Genomic DNA, 17,685 nt, shown 5'->3' on the forward strand with positions numbered 1-17,685 from the left:
CCCTTAATAGTATTTGGGCCCTGGGCACCCCAACCCTCCAGGGCCGGACCCAGTTTTTCATTTAAATAATTAAAAAAAAACTGGAATGGGGCCGCGTGGCCCCCCTCCCGAGGCCGATTTCAGCCCTGGGGACACAATCCCCCGGGGCATGGCCACTTGTTTAAAACAAAAAAATACATTTAAAGGAGGGGGAGGCCTTTTTTCAGCCTCGGGGACCCCATCCCCCGGGGCTTTGTCACTTTACCATCTTTTTTTATTTATTACGGAGGGGGCCACGGGCCCCCATTACCTTGGCCACTTTTTGTCCCGGGGACCCCAACCCCCGGTGCCTGGCCGCACGTTGAGGACCACAGGGGGCCCCAATGAACCCACGGTCCCAGCCAGCTTTCCGCCTCCTGCGGGAGCTGGGATTGCTTGTAGACAAGGGGATCTACAAACATGCAGCTCCCCTAGTCCAAATTCAATTTGCTTCGCTTCATGGAAGCAAGAGCAGGTTTCCTGCTCTCGCTTCCATGAAGCGAAGCACAAGTTTGCAATGACTCCCGCCCTGTCATTGCCACCTGCAATGTCCCGGGGTGGGTAATCCGGCACATTGCTGGAGCCTTTCCTTTCCTTAAACTGTCGGGATACGGCCGGTTCGTCTTCTGACTTACCAGACCTAGCTTATCAGGGCTTTGGAATGGCCTATTTCTCTGCCATAATGCCTCAAGATTAACATCACGCTCCTGTGGGGATATACTTAGGAACTGACAGGACGTTTACTGGTTTGCGCTTTCTCCAAATACGGATTTAAATTTGGTGCAAGCTCTCACATACAACTGGGATTTGGAATCTTCAGGCGGTGAGGTTTACACACAGGTACAGGATACTCGCAGAAATAAAGGCGGGGCACACAAATCACGATTCATAGGACTTAGGGGACGATTACGATGGCGGTCAGATCACCGCCGGTGGTCAGGACCGCCAGCCCGGCGGTGGTGATCCGCCCGCCATCAACCTGATTAGGATGGCGGTGGGAATGGGAATGGTACCGCGGCGGACGGAAAGACCGTCCGCCGTAGGCCCGCAAGGCGGTCCTTTTCCGCCCGCCTTGCGGGACACTGTACAATGGGGCAATGTCAGCGGTGCCGTGCAGGCTCCGCCATGGGCATTACGATGCCTGTCTTTTTTGGCAGAGATCCCGCCGCAAAAAGACAGGCAGAGAATTCCTTCGGGCTGGGGGGGCTGCACGTGGTACCCCCCTGCATTTTTATGTACAAGGTGGCAGGCACCGCACAGTGCCTGTCACGTTGTACATTCAAATGCACAACATGTATTTTTGCATTGCGGCGGGTGCTGCTTGCAGCACCGCCCGCCGCAATGTAAAAATACGGGATGCGCCCGCCAGTGTGGTGGGCGCATCCTAATTTGTATAGCCGGACCGCTGCACCTATGGCGGGCAGCCACTTTTGCCAATGCGATGGCAGGTGGACTTTGTCCACCCGCCATCTTAATCGACCCCTTAGATACTGCGCGTTTTTACTTGGGAACCATTGAGTACCTAGAGGACGAAGCTTTGTATAACTGATCTGGGCTTCCTCAGATGATCAGACTTTGCATGTCCTTCTGTACGTCCAGTACACTGTTCTACAGTGGTGCCAGGTGCATATACCATTGGATCTTAGCCTTGAAAAAGTTCTGCTGGAGGAAACACGTGTCGGCTGCCAGTGTGTTTCTTTTGTATTTGGATATTTGAGAACAAGAAGAAAATAAAAGAAAATAAATATCTGATTGACTCACTCTGACTACTATCTGTGGTACTACCTACTTTACTCTTTTTGGACTGATTCTGTGCGCATCTGCATTTGTGCATGTCGATTGCTGGAGCCGGCCTTGGGGGATGGCAGTCCAGAGGGCCATGGAGGGCTCCAGGAGGGGGCAGGAGCCCTCCCACACCTTTTTTATGAAAAGCCCCGGGGCAGTGGTGGGCCCTGGGGCTCTGGGTGGGGGCGTGTGCCCCCCACACATTAACAACAAAACCCGGGGAGGTGGCGTGCCCGGGGCTGCAGGGCCCCCCACGGGCCTCCACCGGATAATTCTACATTGCCCCCAGGGACTTGGCCCACCCAGGGGCTTATTAAAACGAAGCACGGAAGGCCGCGCCTCGTTTTTTTTTTTTCGTCCGGATTTGCGCACCCAGCATGAATTCCACCAAAAATATATTTTAAAAATGCTTTTTTTGGCCCAGAGGGTCCCTGTGGGAGCCCCTGAGCAGGCCTAGGGGGTCAGGGTGTTTCTACCCTGCCCCCTTTTCTTTTTTAAATCATTTTCCTACCTTTTTGCTTGTGACTCAGTTCAATCGAGTCAAAAGATGGCTGCCAACACTTCCTGATTTGAAGTGTTGGCAGGCAATCAGAATCAAGCTTGTTCTCAGGAGGGTTCGCAGATCCACCACGGGCACCTGACATATAAATATTTTTAAACATGAATATTTCAGGAACTACTGAACGGATTTACACCATTTAAAAAAAGAATGCTTTCTGAACCAAGTGCCACCTTTTTGCCAAATTTGGTGTAATTTCCATTAAGCAGTTTGGGCTGTAGCTTTGTCTAAAGTTTCCTATGGATATTAACATGGAGAAAACGCATTTTGGGACCCCACTTTTTTCACAACCCCTGCTTGGCAAATCACCCCAAAACTTTCAAGACAGAAGCTGACTGGAGCGCCCCATTCATTTTGAAACTCGTCAACCGGCGCCAAAAATAATGGCAAATCAAAAAAAGCTTTTCCTATGGAAACTAGGTCCTAACTATAACTACCTACTGGAGATACAGATATTTTTTTTAAATTCTAGAATAAATTAAAACATCAAACTATGAAATTGCCCAATACAATCAGTGCAACAGTAGCAAAAGTGTTGGATAGGAAAATAATTAAATCTACTATTCCAACTCCAGTGAGTGCAACAGTAGGGAAAGTGCAGGATAGAGGAGAGGTGAAAATTACTATTCCCACTCCGGTGGTGAGTGCAACAGTAGGGAAAGTGCTGGATAGCGAAGGGGTAAACATTACATATTCCAACTCCAGTGAATGCAACAATAGGGAAAGTGTTGGATAGCGGAGGGGCAAAAATACATATATATATAATTTTTTTTTTAAATGTTAAAAATTATACAATATTAAAAAAAATATGTTAAACACAAAAAGAACACCTTATATTAATTATATATCCCAAAAACCTACAAATACTATAAATACTAAAATACATTTACAAAAAAATAAATTAATTAGAAAATATTTACAAACAAAAGAATTATTTAAAACATAAATATATTTATTTTATTTCCTACACTGTAACACCACACCAACAAGACACTTCAACATTTTTAATTAAATTTACATAATTAACATACTTAATCAATGAAAAAATATTAATAAAAAAACATTAATTGACTACACACACTTTAATATAATTTTCACAAGACCCACCTAAATTAAACTATGAAATAATAAAACAATTACTATTAACTAATAATTAAATAATTAAAATGTATTCAATACCCACCCTTTACCCCTTTAAAAGCAATTAAATACCTAAAATAAATATCAAATAATTAACATTAACTATATAGCAAACATAAATTACTCCCCATCTTTTACTCCTATAATCACCACAACACACACCTAAAATTACACAATTACCATAATTACCAATTAATAAATTAAAACTAATTATTAATTAATTAATTACTTTACACATTTAACACTAACATCTCAATTAAACAACTATTAATATATAAAAATTAATCAATAAATTCAAAATAATTAAATTACTTCCCACCCTATTCCCCTATAAACCCACAACCCGCTACGGAACTAGAATCGTAAAATTCAAATAAAAAAAATTAAGAAATCTATTATAAACAAATTGCTTCCCACCCTACTCCCCTATAAACCCAAAACCCGCTATGGAACTAAAAGCTCAAAATTAAAATCAAAAATAAATTAACTACTACAAATTTAACACATATTAAAAATACAAAATTCTTATACAAAAAAATTACACATCACATACATATAAAATAGATTGTAAAATACATTGAAAAAATTATATTTTTTAACTATTTTTGAAACTATATTAAACACTTTGCTATTTATAAAAAAATCGATATTACTTACTTTAAGTCAATATTCTTGACCACGATATTCTCGCGGTCGATATTTCTGACCCATGATATTAATGACTCAATATTTGTGCAACTCGATATTTTGTACTCAATATTCTGTCTCTTCACCCTGTAATTTGCATTTCTTTGACAGTTTTGCAGTCTGCCTCAGAGTCCTGTTTGGGGACCCATGCCTGACCTAAAAATGTTCACCACACCCACTGCTATTCCTCCAAGGTTTTTTGCATAGCCTCCAAGCCCGAATCTGCTGCCGGTTCTGCCTGCCCTCCCTCTATCTAGTCTAATGCTTCCTCAGGATTGATGAATCGTCATATTTTGTCTTCAGATATAATTCTCAGATGGGCTGGAAATAGCATCATGTATTGTATATTCTTTTCTCTGGGGGCTTGCTTGATATCAATTAAAGCTTCTCTGCATTGCTAGTGTAAATTCAGGACACAGACGTTTTTGTACTGGACAGTCCTGTGCCACCTTGCTGCCTGCAACATAGCTTCACTGTTTCAGAAGTTAAACATTCTTGCATTGATGGCTCTGGATGGTGCCCCAGTTTGAGCGTTAGACCCAGCGCTCGTTGAGCCCATTTCACAGTGAAACATTTAGAAAGGTCTTTTGGCTTCAATAATGTAGTGATCCAATTCTGTACAAATAGTTCTATGCTCGAGTCTTCTGCCTATTCCGATACTCCTACTATGCAGATAAGGTTCAGCCAAGATCTTCTTTTAGTATGTTCAAAGCAGGTATTTTCAGTGGGCAGGGAAACCGATTAAAAGTACGCTCCCAGCGGGCAAGAGCATTTTCCATGCTCCCGCCCACTGGGACCGGAATTAGTGTTTGCTCTCGCTTGGTGGGAGCTTTAGAATTGCTGCAGCCAAGCGTGAGCAAACCGGGGAAAGGGTCATAGCAGGAGCCCAGCCCTGGGGGAAGGGGTCCCCTGGGGCATTAATGGCTCAGGGAGCTGGGCCATGCAGTCCTCCTCCATTTCCTATTCACAACCAGGCCCCGAGGGATGGGGTTCCCAGGGTCAAACGTGGCCAGGAAAGTAGGGTGGCATGGCCCGCTTCCCAGTTTTAAAAACAGGCCAGGCCCCAGGGATGCGGTCCCTGGGGACGAATTCAGCCTGGGGGGGGGGGAGAAATGGCACTCTGCTTCCCTCCCAGTTTATGAAATCCACCTCGCCCTGGGGGATGAGTTCCCCGGGGCCAAAATCGGGATGGGGAGCAGAGCCGCATGTGCCCCCCTCACCTTTAATATAAAACATCATTTCTCCCTGGGACCAGGCCCACCCAGAGGGCAAAGAATAGCACTTGCGGGCAACCATGCTTACTTTTTTTCAGGTTGGCCAGGATCCGTGGATCCTCCTCAGTTTTATGGCAAAGTTCAAAATAAAAAAATAGGTTTTTAGCCGGTGGTGTCCCTGTGGGACTCTACCACGAGGCCTAGGGGGTCAGGGTATTCCTACCCTGCCCACCTTTTTTCACCTTTTTTTTAAGGATCCGGTCATGTCCGAGTCCCAAGGTGGTTGGTAATACTTCCAGGTTGAAGTGTTGGCTGCCAATCATACCTCATTTGGAGATCTGTTGGATCCGTGGACCCTCCAAATCCCTAAACATTTACATTTATTTTTTCCTTAATGACTCCAAAACTACTGAACGGATTTACATCAAATTAGAAACAGGGCTCTTTCTGGACAAGAGCTAGCTTTCTATAAAATTTGGTGTAATTCCGTTCAGCGGTTCGGGTTGTAGTTGTGTCTACAATCCTTATGGGAAATTGCACGGGTAAAACGCTTTTTGCCCCTCCCACCATACTCCCACCAACCCTTGATCAATCACCCCAAAACTTTCAAGATAGCAGCTGATGTGAGTGGCAAACTTGTTTTGAAAATTTTGTTAAGATTTGTCAAACAGTGCAAAAGTTTATAGCAAAACAAAAAACGCATGGACTATGGAAACTAGATCCTAACTAGAACTACCTACTGCCGACCACCAGCAGGTAAGATATAAATATGTATATTATCCAATGTCTGCCTACTGTAAGAAGTTGGGATATTGGTTGAGGGGAGTGTAAACCTCACTCAAGTTACAACCACAACCCTCGTCAGGGTGAACCACAAAAGTCACTTAATTAACCTGTGCTTATCCCTACAGTAGCTTGGCACCAAAAGCAGTCAAGCTTAATTTAGAGGCATTGTGTAAAGTATTTATGCAGCACACAAACCGTAATAAAGTGAAAACCCAACACAAGAAAACATCCCATATCAATTTGGAAAATAGAGAAAAATGAAATAAAATGAGACCAAAACAACAAAAATCCATTCAGTATAACCGGGGATATGCAATTATAAAGGTTTAAGTAAACATAGCACCAAGAAGCAAAACGTGCTAACTATGGGTATGTGGACATGCTAGACCGGGATAAAGTCACAGCTTTAGGCCAACCAGGATGGAGTGCGGACCGGATACAGAGACCAGGTTAGTCCTCCTGAAAAATATATATTCTCGAAGTCTGGAGCACAGGGTTCAAAACATCAGGATTTCACAGGAGGAATACAACTTATGCCAACCAAGGGTCCAGGACCTGGGGAGGCACATCTTGGGGATCAGGAACTCACTCCAGCAGAGCTCAGGCAGGTCCAAGCAGGGTATGTTGAAGCAGGTCAGCTGGGAATTTGCAGGTGGCCCTCTAGAGCTTGTTGTGCACCTGCAGTTCAGAAGTCTCTCTGGTAGTCCTGGGATCAAGGAGCAAGACAGGCTTCAAGCGGCAGGGCAGTACTTTGAAGGTACAAGTCAGGCTTCAAGCAGTAGGGAAGTCCTCTGGTGGCAGCAGGTAAATCCTCTGAAGTACAAGGCAGACTTCAAGCAGCAGGGCATTCCTCTGAAGTACAAGGCAGTCCTTCTGGGGGTCCTCCGCAGGTCCAGGAGTGAATTGATGAGTGGCTCGGGAAGTCCAATATTTATACCTGGTACCAACCTTTAAAGTGGAAGAAACTTCTAGTCCATCCTGACATCTGGTTCTGGAAAGTTCCTTCCTTCTCCTTTATTCCCCTAAGCAGACTCTAAAAGGCCCAGGGGGGCAAAAGGCTTGTGTCAAGTTATTTTACGAGTGTGCTGGAGGCAGCCCTTTGAAATGTAAGTGGGGCAGTAACAGCTCCGGCCCTCCCAACCGAGCAGCGCCCAGGTTCTACTGTTCACTGTGTGGGTCCAATACACATTCCTGATGGGTAGCAGTTACAAGGCCAAACAGCTGGAAACTCCTAAAAGGCCTCCAAAAGAATAGGGCAGGAAAATGCCAACTTTCTAAAAGAAAAGACCAATGCGTAGTTTCACACTAGATTCAAGCTGCACTGCGATGCAGAAATTACAAGATCTAAACTTGCAGTAATACACAATTCAACCAGGTAATCCATACTTCATCCAAGTTTATTCCATTGTCCAGCATAATTACCCTAGATGAACAGCACATTGCGTGTGCCTATGAAAGACAGCTGGATGGGCATTTCTCGTGCATTTAAAGTTTGGAATTCTACTGTTTGACTGTGAAAGTGCACATCGCGAGGATAATGGAATAAACTTGGATGAAATATAGATTACTTGGTTGAACTTGTGTATTACTGCGAGTTTATATCTTGCAATTTCAGCACAGCAGTGCAGCTTGAATCTGGTTTGAAATTATGCATTGGTCTTTTCTTGACAAACTGTTGTGTTTCGGGGCAGAACACACATCAAGTCTACGCGCAAATTCTACCTTAGGGCATACCAAAGTGTTGTTTAAATCAAGTAAACTAGGAGGGAATTCCATCACCTTTTTTTAGCATTAAACTTTCTGAAAGCGGCATCTTCAAAATGTTTATCTAAAATCCAACTTTACCATTAACGAGGATTTTCCATTAAAATTCACTTGAGTTCAAACATGACATTTCTACCTGTTCCCAATAAAAATATTATACTTATTAAAAGTAATAAGGTATCCCAATGTTATCCTATGAAAGAGGTGGCCCTTACAGTAGTGAAAATCTAATTTGGGAGTTTTCACTACCAGGACATGTAAAACTTAACAACACATGTCCTACCTTTTAAACACAATGCATCCTGCCCCATGGGCGATTTAGGGCCTACTTTAGAGACGGCTTATGTGGGTTAAAAAGGAAAGTTTAGGCATGGCAAAAGGTTTATTTTGCTAGGTTGAATTGGCAGTACAAAACTGCACATAGGCTACAATGGCAGACCTGAGACATGTTTTAAAAGACTACCATTAGTGGGTGGCACAATGGGTGCTGCTGTCCACTAGCAGCCTTTAATTTACAGGCCCTGGGTACCCGATACTCCATATAAGAGAGACTTAGGGACTTACAAATAAATTAAAAGCACCAATCAGGTGTAAGCCAATTGTAGATTGTTTTAGGGGGAGAGCAAAGCGCTTTAGCACTGGTTAGCAGTGGTAAAGTACACAGAGTCTATCACCACTTGTAATGTTCTTACCAGTTCTGGCATGCTGGAGAGATTCTCGACTTTGGTTCTTGAGGGTTCTGGTCCCTCCGAAGTAAGGGTGACTCTTTCTGGTAGCCACGGTGATGCCGACAATGAAAAGTCAGAGCAGACTGTGCCTTCCAAAAGGAGTCCCAAGAGGAAAAACCCCATAGGGAAAAACCTCAGTTGAAGGCGGAGACTCCAGGAACAGAAAGGAAGGAAGAAACCACAAATAAGAGTAAACATCAGCAAGGAGAATAGAAGGCAAGAATTCCAAATAGGAGTGGAAGGTTTAAAGGAATCCAAACTGGAACACGAAGCACCAACTGGAAACAAAAGTGCGCCAACAGGAAGAAAAAATACGCCAAGCAGGATCAAAGGTCACCAAGAGGAGCGAGGACACACCAGCAGGAGCAAGGAGTGTTGCAACACAAGGCAATGAAGGATTCAGCCCCTTAAATACCCGTAGGCAGGAAGTGATGTAACAGGGATTAAGCAGTCGTCATCTTGGATAGAGAAAGGGAAACGTAAGGACTAAGAAAGGTCACCATCTTGGAAAGGGCAAAATAAAGAACCTTCCCAAGGCCCTCTGGGAAACAGGACTGAGGACTGATGGGAAGAAGAATTAACAAGATGTCACCGGGAGAATGTACTAGAAGCCGCACTGAAATGTGCAAAACAAAAGGTGACTGGAAATGTGCAAAACAAAAGGTGACTGGAAATATGCCCCACAGAAGTACTGGAAGCAGAGGCTCCAAAATTGAAGCTGCGGTATTCCTACTGTGTATTAATGAGCATTAACGGGCCGACGTGTGGTGCTGTGGCATGCTCGACTAGACACAAGCGTAGCAGAGTGTAACCGCGATGCTAAAACAGCGGGCAGCCGTGCAGCACCACGACACGCCTGAGAAGGAGGCGCTGCTGGGTGCGTCGCAGGCTACAGCACGACCCGCAATGATGAAGCGGGCAGTGCCACAGGTTGAGTCTTGGCTTGCGGCCCAACAGAGCGCTAACAACCAACAAAAAGGAGTTCAGAAAACAGGAGGGGTGAAGGCAGAAAGATTGTGGCTGACCCAGCAGAGGGGGCCAAGTCACACACCTACCTTCTCAGAAAACTTAGAAGGGTGGTATAGAAAGGCTTATACATGCCTAAACTCCGGCCACTTAATACAGAGTACTCTAAGCCTAGCTTAAAAACTATTAAACTTCTGGTTCAGTAGTAGCCTCACTCTGATTTTCAACTGTTTTTGATTAAAATTACCACATTGGCCTGTAAATCATTAGCTGCTTCTCCAGACAGTATCCCGTTAATAAAACATGGATCATCCTCTCCAGGGAATATCTGGAGAATGTGCCCATATATTTTCAGGGAGGGCTTGATGGCAGTAAAGGAATGCCATACTGCTTAAAAGTAACAGAACTGGATCATCCAAGTGATGAAGGCCGCGCTCCGTTCTTTAAACAAGCCGCGTCTAAAGAAAGGCTTTGACAAAAATAAGCATCTGTTTGTCAAGTTGACAGATGTTTTTTGAGGGGGTAAAGTGCCTATGCCGCGCTTTCACTTTAATGTCAGACGAACCCTTTCTTTAGATGCGGCTAGTGTAAAGGGGCGTGGCCTCTATGAATTTGAAAGCACCGCATGGGTGCTATTAAAAAAATATATAAATAAATATATAAATAAAATAAGTATGGCCGCTAAATGCTGACTGCGCCGCGAAATTATAAATAAATGTAAAATATTTTTGAGGCTATAGATAAAGTAGACTGCCTTTGTTGAAAATTCAACTAAAAGCGGGAGGTGTGCTGCGAGGTAGTGGGTGGAATAGATGAAGAGCATTAAATAAAATAGTGCTCACCGTCTTATAAAGCAGACCATGTAACACCAGTAAAAGGGCTAGTCGTTATGGGAGGTAACAAATGCAGACAAGGCGGTACCAAGGAGGGACTAACAAGCCTAATAACGACTCGGAAGCCAGCGTTTAGGAAGGACAATGATCCAAGCCAGTTAAAAATATGGGCTGAGAGTGGGCGGGGCTTCAAAGCCATACTCCACTAAAGCATGCCTAGCACCAATGCATGCGCTGCCCAGGCTCGACCTAAAATGGTCACACAAACCACCGACAAGTGTTTTTTCAGCAATTGTTTAAATGCTACAGATAACATGGGGAGAGGATGTAGTCTTACGGCTAGAGGGTCGACCTCGAAGTTGGGGAACCAAGTTCAAGTCTCGGCAGGGACGTTCAACATCCTGTGATTCAGCGCAAATCACTTAATTTCCCCGCGCATACCAAAAATGAATGTGTCCATCTGTAACAATACTGGTGCTCATGTGAAGTGCTCTGTGACATGATATCTTTGGGTCGAGTTTGAGCTCTATAAAACTCAACAACAACAAAAAACATAGCTCTGATCATAGTCCATTAAAAAGTTTCAAAGTAGTGGGGGCGACTAACAGCATACTCGGGAAGTGGTTTGCGTTCCACGGAGGATGTGACATGACAATGTACTTGTGAAAGGATGAGCATAACATGAATGCTCATGGCCTTTCACAAGAAGGAGGCCAGTAGGACCTGTGACTGTCAAAGGTCTATTAGACCACCCTCCACCTATAGCCAAAAGTCCTTGGTTTTAGGAAGGGTTAGAAAAATGCCTCTCTAAGACAAGCCTGGATTTAATGGAAATAAGGCATTTTGACAAGATTAAAGAACAGAGGCAGACCCCTTTATAACTTTCTCATGGACAGAAACGGATTACTTTACACAGTGTTTCCTATTTGATATAGCCTTGTGCACCCTGCTTTGATCAGGGTCAAAGCTACCACTAGTGCAGCATGTTTAGTAGATGGTGATGACAGGAGGAGCCTGCTGCAGCCCAACTGTGGCTGTCTTCTTACTCCCAACCAGGAACATACCAATTTTTTATTGTTTAGTTTGAAACATCACCAAAACGAATTTACAGCATCTCACAGAATCATTCCTGCACTGAAAAAGGAGGAACTCGCTCAATCTTGGCAGAGCCAGATCTTATAAAACAGGTCAGGAATTCACAATAAAGCTGGTAATGTTACTGGGATGCTTTTCAGCATTTTTGACACCTTAAAAAAATCCTAATGATCTACTGACTCTTTTCCACTCAATAAAAGGTCCTTGAATATCAGTGCATTTTATTTTAATCATTTCTGACAGTAGTGGAGAGTTTATCTGGGCTTAGAATATAGTTTGACATAATACTTCAGATCTATGAAATGACCTTCTCAACTTCCAATATGCTGTTAGTTTCTCACTCATTTGAAGCGTTTGCAGCTCTGTACATTTAATTTCTGCATAGGTGGTTCTCTGCATATTTTATAAACTAGACTAAACAAATACAGGTGGAGAAAGTGAGAAGGGTAAAACCCCAAAGTCATAAAGCCTACAATCAAATATTAAATCCCTTTCAAATTTGGTTCTAACCATTCTTACACCCAAGAAAGTTGTCCTACCAATGTAGGATGACATCCACAATACTAATGGGTGGAGGGTAACGCTAAGCTTACCGTATCGATCTGAGTCCTTAATTTATCAGGAAGCCAATCTGAAAGGGTTCCAGAAAGTCTTGTGGATTTGGCATCGAGTACAAGCTTAACGGCCTGAAAATATCAAAAAGTGAAACTGGTAATGATACTGCTGGGAACAAAATGGTCACGTCTAAAGTAATCCTATGCCTGGCTTCTCAACTCGAATGGTGGCGGTAACCGTGCCCCTAATTATGAGGGGCACAGGACAATTGAGACTTAAGAATCGTGGTGCAGTTCAAACAAGCATTTACAATGCAATGGTCTCGGCAATATTATAGGTAGAGCTATTGGTATTGCTCATTATTTTTTTATCATTTTTGTATCCCTAAATAAATGGCATTGTCATTTCTATTGGCATTAGCTTTTTTTTGCATATGTGATACCTATTGCATTAGCAGAGAGAGAGTGAGGTAGTGAGATAGAGAGTGAGGTAATGAGATAGAGAGTGAGGTAGATAGAGAGTGAGGTAGTGAGATAGAGAGTGAGGTAGATAGAGAGTGAGGTAGTGAGATAGAGAGAGAGAGGTAGTGAAAGAGTGAGGTAGTGAGGGAGAGGGATGTTGTGAGGTAGTGATATAAAAGCATAGAGTGATGTTGTGATGTAGTGAGATAGAGAGAGAGGTAGTGAAAGAGAGTGAAAGTGAGTTAGTGAGATAGAAAGAGTGAGGTAGTGAGATAGAGAGTGATTGAGGTAGTGAGTGAGAGAGAGTGAAGTTGTGAGGTTGTGAACTAGAGAGTGAGGTAGTGATGTTTTGAGAGAGAGAAGTTGTGAGATAGTGAGGTAGTGAGATAGAGTGGAGTAGTGAGGTAGAGAGAGTTATGTAGTGAGAGAGAGTGAGGTAGTGAAACAGTGATGTAGTGAGGGAGAGGGATGTTGTGAGGTAGTGAGATGTAAGCAGAGTGGTGTTGTGAAGTAGTGAGCCTATTTGGAGGGACGGCTCTCTCGTCCAATGGCTGGCCTCCGTAGACCGGACGGTCCTTCGACCTAAACAATAACAACAAGAGGGGTGTCTGGCTTGGAGTGGTTGCGCTTGGCACTCGATTGACAGCACAAGACGCTTTGCATGGATTGATACAAGCGCAGTGCGGTGCGGAGTGCTCAGACGGTGCTGCTTGAATGTTTTTAGACTTTGACTAGAGCTGCCTTTTGTCCCGGTTCCGCATCAGCAGTCCTTTGCTCTGCGAGGCCAATCCCCACTCTGGGTGCGTTTGGCTCGAGCTAGGTTAAGGAGATGTCTGATGCGGGGGGGGGGGGGGGGGGGGACGGGGCTCGGCAATTAGTGGGCACCACCCTCCTTCGCAGGCTGCTTCTTCGGCACCCTCTCTCGAAGTGGACAAGCGGCCCAAACACACAGGCCCCTCGCGATCCTGTCACTTACACGGAAGTCAAGGCTTTCACCGCTTATAAGTGAGGGAGCCTCTTCCAGCAAAGAGCCATGTCCGTGTGCAAGTACGCACCTACATAAGAAACAGCCACAATGGACAAAGGCCTAGAGGTTAAATATCACACACACACATCCAGAAGTACAGCCAAATAAAAAGAACCCAAAATAAACACACTCAAATCAACCACAGACAGCCAGGGATACAGACTTTTGCATCAGATGTAGTTTGATCAGCTCGGCACACCACTATCCGACTGGCATGACTAAAGATACAAGCATTGCCAAATGTGGGTTATACATTGTATTTCTCTGCAATATCTGTGATGTGCATACATACACCCAGAAGCATAGGGTCACCTCTCACACCAAATCACGTGACTTCCAACTTCCGCACGCAGAGAGCGTAAAATCTTAGACGCAGGACCCGATGCCCAGAATGTCATCACTCAAGTGACACCAGGGACTGCACGTACATGTTAGGGATGGGGGAGATGAGAAACTCTGGTGTAGGGGTGTGCAGCACATGCTCCCCCATCGGAGCTCTGGGCATGAGCAGACTGGTTCAGTGCACCAGGGCCAGCTACTAGACGTGCAGGGCATTGTTGGGAGATGCTCTTTCTTTCCGTGCCTTTAACAAAGTAGCAAGGGCAGGGTCTCCCCCGGGAAAGGGACCAAGAGGGCAAAAACCCATCCCGGAAAAGTGAGAAAACCGGAGTCCAGAAAGAGGACAACAGCAAGCGATAGGGACGCGGGTAGAAGAGGTGGGCAGTGAGGTAGAACAACATAGATACAAGCACACCACCGCCTTTCTCCGAGGCGAAGCAGAAATGCCTCGGAGAAACGCAGTGGCGTTTTCGGATTCGGGGGCGTGTTTCTTTTTCTCTCCTCTTGCCATTGGCTGGAGGAGAGAAAAACACGCCTAAAAAAGGGCGCGGCTAAAAAGTGGAAAGAAGAGCACGGAACACGCCCCCAAATCTGAAAAAGACTGAGCCTATTTGGAGGGACGGCTCTCTCCTCCAATGGCTGGCCTCCGTTTAGGAAGCCAGCCAATGGAGGAGAGCCAAAAAGAGAGGCGGGCTAAAGAGCCACTCTCAGAATCATATAAGATCTCCGGACTTCCGGTTCTGCCTTCGGCAGACTGGATGGTCCCTCGACCTAAAAAGGACATCTGCACTCCCGCACAGTGATATGAATGTATCCTCTTCATAGTGGGCTGCACTATTTTATTCCTTTAGATAGCTACATGAACACGGAGACAATGCAACAAACCTTATTGCATCCAAGTTCACACTTAGCCTAGATTCAAGGATGGATCGCAGCACTCCTTAGGAAGTCATTAAAATTGTCTTATAGATAAGCCTTAGTTTACATCAAGCATTCAATGGAGAAGGCATTTCCCAATGTTTCATAGACAAAGTTGAAATTGTGCTACACAGATTTAATGAATTGAAGAAATGGGACACTTTGTTAGGCCCACAAATCCAGAAAGTTAAAGCAGTTCACTAACCGTGTAACACCTTAATCAGAGGTGTCCTTCCCTACCACCAAGCAGCGACTAAGCAAAAGAACTTTACCTGGTGTTACTCTTCTTTCTACTCCAAAGACATCAAAGATTTAAAAATGCAGCAGTAAGCCAACTCGTACACAAATTAATGCGTATAGTCCTCCAAGCACTTCACTGACTACCAATGACCACAGTCTCCTGCTACAAGGCACTCTGCTTTACTCGCTAGGCTTCCTACAGAATGTTTCAAACCTAAATTCAAGTAAAACTTCAAAGATACTTGTACAATAAGACACCTTACTAGAGTGGGTACCTTTGCGGACTGTCCTATTCTACAAAAAGGCACATACTGGTGGAATGTCCCAAATAGTGTTGGAACCCACACATCTGGCCGGCCATACTCTGGATGGGATTTTCACAAACCACCCTGCTATAAAACTCATTAAAACACTGCCATTGCCCTGGACAGACCATAGGGCTGTTATTTTTGAGGTAACGAACAATCAATTTTCGATGCCCCAGTCCTTTCTAGCTCGATCCCTACTAACACGACAATGGAATAGGATAGGAAAGGATACTCTGGAACAGGCCCTAAGTTCAAATCCCTTTACTCTTAGCGATGATAATAATGTAGCAGCCAGTCGTTTTGACGACTGGATTACAACAGCTGTAGATAAATTGGCCCCTGAAGTGAATAAAACTTGTAAAAGAACTATGCCCTCAGCACCTTGGTACACTATAGAAATAAAAACAATAAAAATGAAATGCAGATGGGCAGAACGAGTGTGGCGAACTGATTACAGCCCTGAGCACAAGGCATTATACAATAAATGCCTGGAGGAATATAAACAGGCAATTGTAAAAGCGAAAAAGACCTTCTTTATGGATAAAATAAGAAAGGCCACCCATTCCTCAAAGGAACTGTTTAAAACTGTACATACTCAGGCCACCCCCCAACATGCAGGCAATTTTATTCCAGATCAAGCATTGTGTAACACAATGGCTGACTTTTTTCAAAATAAATTGCAAGTAATATATGATGATCTCTCGAATCTAGCTAAAAACAGGCCTGTTTGCAATTCTCTGAACATAAACAGCCGAGCAACAAATAGTAGACTGGATCGTTTTACGCCACTTAGTGTTGATGAGGTTAACAACCTCCTGACATCCACTAAATCTGGTTCCCCTAACGATCCATGTCCTCCAACTGTTTTTCATCTAGTTTCAGAGGTCATTAGCGCACACCTTACTCCCCTTTTAAATCAAGTTCTGGGAAATGGCAAATATCCAAAAGCATGGAAAACTGCCTGTATAAGCCCAATCCTGAAAAAACCTACTGCCGATCCACATGAACCGAAAAATTACCGGCCAATCTCCCGACTGCCTCTACCTGCGAAGATCCTGGAAAAGGCCATTAACAAGGAGCTGGTCTTATACCTAGAAGATAACTCCCTGCTGGACTGTATCCAACACAGTTTCAGGCCTAGTCACTCGACAGAGACAGCATTGGTGTTGGCAACTGAGGAGATTCGGAGGACGGTAGACAGGGGCAATAAAGCTATTCTGGTTTTACTAGATCTGTCGGCGGCGTTCGACACCGTAAACCATACGGTGTTGGCGCAACGGCTTAAAGAGATAGGGATTGAGGGCACTGCACTTAATCTACTTACCTCTTTTATGGATACCAGACAACAAAACATACACTGGGAGAATGTGCGGTCTGAAATGTTTCAACTCCCCTGTGGGGTTCCACAGGGGTCTGCAATCTCCCCGACTCTCTTCAATATTTATGTCGCCCCATTGGCCAAATTGGTCAGAAAACATGGATTCTCACTAATTATGTATGCTGATGACTCTCAGCTTACCATCTCAGTTAGAGAGCCCTTTGATGTTGTAGCTACTGGTTTTCATGCATGTCTAGTTGACATTATGCATTGGATGAGCTCAAATTTCCTAAAAATTAACACTGACAAAACCGAGGTCCTCGAATTTGGTAAAGGTCCATCGGTATGGAATACTAGCTGGTGGCCAAAGGAGGCGGGACTCTGCCCTACCCCCGCTTTAAAGGTAAAGAACCTGGGGGTCACCTTGGACAATCAGCTAAACCTATCCGCCCATATTAATAAGCTAACCTCTTCCTGTTTCCTCCTTCTAAAAACGCTAAGGAAAATGTTCCCTTTTATAACAACAGAGTTTCAAAAGACAATTGTAGTTTCACTCTTTCTATCAAAACTAGACTACTGTAATGCCCTTTTTGTGGGAATTGGCAAGGCACAAGAGAGGAAGCTCCAATCATTGCAAAATGCGGCAGCTAGGTTACTTATGAATATACCTAAGGGCCGCCCCACCTCAGAGGCCATTAAAACCTTACACTGGCTCCCGGTTCGACATAGGGCTAACTTTAAAGCCCTATGTCTAGTACACAAGGCTCTCTATGGAGGTATATCTAGAGAAGTAGGGAAACTCTTCACACGATATCTTCCCGCAAGAACACTCAGATCATCTACAGAAGGTCTTGTTTGTATTCCAAAAACGCGGAAGGTCAGATGGGGAGGTCGAACCCTATCTTACTGTGCAGCAAAATTATGGAACCAAATGCCATGTCCTC

General features: G+C 44.3%; 1 protein-coding gene across 7 annotated transcripts in view; it reads right to left on the minus strand.

Annotated features, from left to right (window-relative positions):
- Nucleotides 1–17,685, minus strand: part of LOC146811566 (telomerase protein component 1-like) — a 1,575,504-nt gene that overhangs the window by 1,429,321 nt on the left and 128,498 nt on the right. For 4 of the 7 annotated variants that reach the window (XR_014966741.1, XM_085618539.1, XM_085618542.1 and 1 more), the window contains exon 7: nt 12,169–12,261. The exons of the other annotated variants lie outside the window; for them this stretch is intronic. Coding sequence is in view for 3 of the 4 variants with exons in the window: in XM_085618539.1 (XP_085474665.1) it covers nt 12,169–12,261 (93 nt within the window). In the remaining variant the exon portion in view is untranslated. The remainder of the gene's footprint in view (nt 1–12,168; nt 12,262–17,685) is intronic. 7 annotated transcript variants of the gene reach the window in all.

The sequence above is a fragment of the Triturus cristatus genome, chromosome 7 (genome assembly GCF_964204655.1).
Source record: "Triturus cristatus chromosome 7, aTriCri1.1, whole genome shotgun sequence".
Taxonomy (NCBI): Eukaryota; Metazoa; Chordata; class Amphibia; order Caudata; family Salamandridae; genus Triturus; species Triturus cristatus.